The sequence below is a fragment of the Carlito syrichta genome, unplaced genomic scaffold (assembly GCF_000164805.1).
Source record: "Carlito syrichta isolate Samal-C Ts95f unplaced genomic scaffold, Tarsius_syrichta-2.0.1 Scaffold309503, whole genome shotgun sequence".
Classification (NCBI taxonomy): Eukaryota; Metazoa; Chordata; class Mammalia; order Primates; family Tarsiidae; genus Carlito; species Carlito syrichta.
Window position 1 is genome coordinate 369,063 of NW_007253599.1, and position 2,836 is coordinate 371,898.

Below are 2,836 nucleotides of genomic sequence, written 5' to 3' on the forward strand. Positions count from 1 at the left end.
CCCCAGCAGGTCATGGCTGCGGTGGCCGGGAGCGGCCACTGCACTCCAGTCTGGGCAACAGAGTGACTCCAACTAAAAAAAAAAAACAAAAAAAACCAAAAAACCAAAAAAAAAAAAAAAAAAAAAAAAATATATATATATATATATATATATATATATGAATGAAATCATACAAACACTAGAAAACAATTTAGAGTATATTGGAAATTTAAAAAAACTAACTGGGAGATAGAAAGTGTGGAGGTTACAATGTTAGAAAAATCAAAAGAGGGAATGGTAGATATCAGGAAACCAAAGGCGAAGCAATTTCTTTCCAAGGGAGCTTCAGAGAAGTTCTAGGCTCAACATCAAAAAATTTACATAAAGTAATGAGCTATAGAGGAACCATCAGTATGGTTCCTTAAGTGTGCTTTGGGGAGAGAGTATTGGGGTTTGACAGAAACCAGACTTGATGTATTTGGAATTTGCGACCAAGTAAGCATTAAGTAAGATATTTTGTAATATTAAAGGATAGTATTCACTGTGAAGATATATAATGCCTATACACCAAATAACATAGGTCAACATTTATAATGCAAAAACCAAAGGAGATATATAAGCATACTAGATGTCAAAAGACTGTATTTCACAGAATAGCTTGTTTAGTACTATGTGCTTACACACTGAGATAAATAATTGCTTGGTGATGGTTTGTATTTAGCTTTTCCTTGGTGCCTAAAGGAAACTTCCTTCAATGATTGCCTAAAACTAGGGTTAAATGATATCTCAATGTGGTTTTGATAATTATAATGCTATAAGAAAGGGATTGGCAGTAGTGGGAAACTGTGGGGATGGGGTGGGATTGGCAGTTGAGGGAAACTGCTAGGGGAGGAAGGGGCATACCTCATCAACAACGGTACCTGGATAATCAACATTTGTATACCTAACCCTGAATTGTACCCCACATCTTTATAATAAATAAATAAATAAATAAAACTAAATTCTGCCATTCTTGTTAAACATCATTATTTTATGACACATTAAATCACTCACACACAGAAAATTTTCAGAGCATGTAAACATAAAAGAATAATTGACAAAGTGAGGTCAAAATAGAATAAATAGAACAAATCCTGAAGGAAAAAGAAGTTGAATATAGTACTGGATGGAAACATAGAACAATGTTAGTATTGTGTTATGGCTAAGTCTCCGTTAAAAGTTCAGGCTATCACTTTCAAAAGGATGATTAAAATTTATTTGAGAAACATTTTTTGACCACATTCTTAAAGGACTGTTTTACCTGCTGATTCCGTAGGGAGTAAATAAAAGGATTTAGCATTGGGGCAACAGAGGTATTGAGCACGGCTATACCCTTGGTCAAAGCCACTCCTTTTTTTGCGGAAGTTTTGACATACATGAAAGTGCAGCTTCCATAAGAAATGGAGACAACAATCATGTGTGAAGAACAAGTAGAAAAGGCCTTTTTCCTTTGTTATGCAGAAGGGATTCTCAGAATTGTCTTAAGGATAAATACATAAGAAAGAATTACTAATGTTAAGGTTACCATGAGAGTGAATACTGCCAGGAAAAATCCCATGAGCTCTAGGAATGCTGTGTCTGTGCAGGAGATCAGTAACATAGGAGAGGAGTCACAGATGAAGTGGTCAATGAAGTTGGAGTCACAGAAATCCAGTTGAAGTCCCATAATCACAGGTGGAAAGATAATGAGAAATCCAGTCAGCCAGGAACTAATTACAAGCTGCATGCAGACTCTGCTGTTCATTATTGTCGTGTAATGCAATGGCTTACAGATAGCTACATAGCGATCATAGGACATAGCAGTCAAAAGGAAAAATTCTGTTGATCCAAGGAGTATGACGAAAAACACCTGGGCCATGCAAGAATTATAGGAAATGGTCATATCCCCTGTTACAATGCTGACAAGAAATCTAGGAATACAAACTGTGGTGAACGAGATTTCTAGAAAGGAGAAATTTTTAAGGAAGAAATACATCGGTGTTTTGAGGTGTGAATCTATCAGAGTGAGGGTAATAATTGTCAGGTTTCCAGTTACAGACAGTATATATGTGAATAATAGAAATATAAAAATCAAAATGTTTAGTTTTGGGTCGTCTGTTAATCCCAAAAGAATGAACTGGCTCGCAGATGTATGATTTTTCATTTCTTATTGTCAAATTCTACTAAGTCTATAAATGAAAAAAGAAACAATGATTCATTGAGTACAGGGTTACATTTTATGACATCTGCTGAGTTAGGAAACATACAAGGCCTATAATAAACAATAAATCAGTCACCAAGTTGTATTGAATTCTGAAAATAAATTTTAACCATGACCCTCAAAAAGAATTTACTGTATTTGCCTCATAGATTAACAGCCATTTAATATTGATTTACTCGAGAGGTTAATAAATATATTTGTATACAAAAATATATATACTTACCAAATATATTTTACTTTCTTTTAGAAATTTGGCCATATGTGTGTGAAAACTCGATAGAAAATTTTAAAATGCAAAATATTCTTATTTAGTAATTAAGATACATACCCAATGACCACATGTTCTGATTTTCTAAAAAATAAAACATTTTAAAGTTTAAAAGTCATTTTCCATAATTTTTCAAGATATTTAATGTCAGTCTTGCCTATATAGACAATGAGTAACTTAAAAACAAATCAGAATTATTAAATGACTATGTATATAATTCCAGTGAAACAAACAGAATTTGGAAATTTTAAAAACTTTAAAAAGTTTTTTCTTTCTAAATTAAATAGGTGGAATAATTTTAGTTGCTGTTAGAAGGTGCCACAACCAGACTGCAGCAAAGTGTCCAACAG

At 33.3% G+C, this 2,836-nt stretch overlaps 1 protein-coding gene across 1 annotated transcript; it reads right to left on the minus strand.

The window, feature by feature from the left end:
• Positions 1-1,225: 1,225 nt before the first annotated feature.
• Positions 1,226-2,161, minus strand: LOC103269845 (olfactory receptor 6C76-like). Its single transcript, XM_008067399.1, is given in 1 exon segment — positions 1,226-2,161. A coding segment is annotated over 1 exon segment (936 nt).
• Positions 2,162-2,836: the final 675 nt, after the last annotated feature.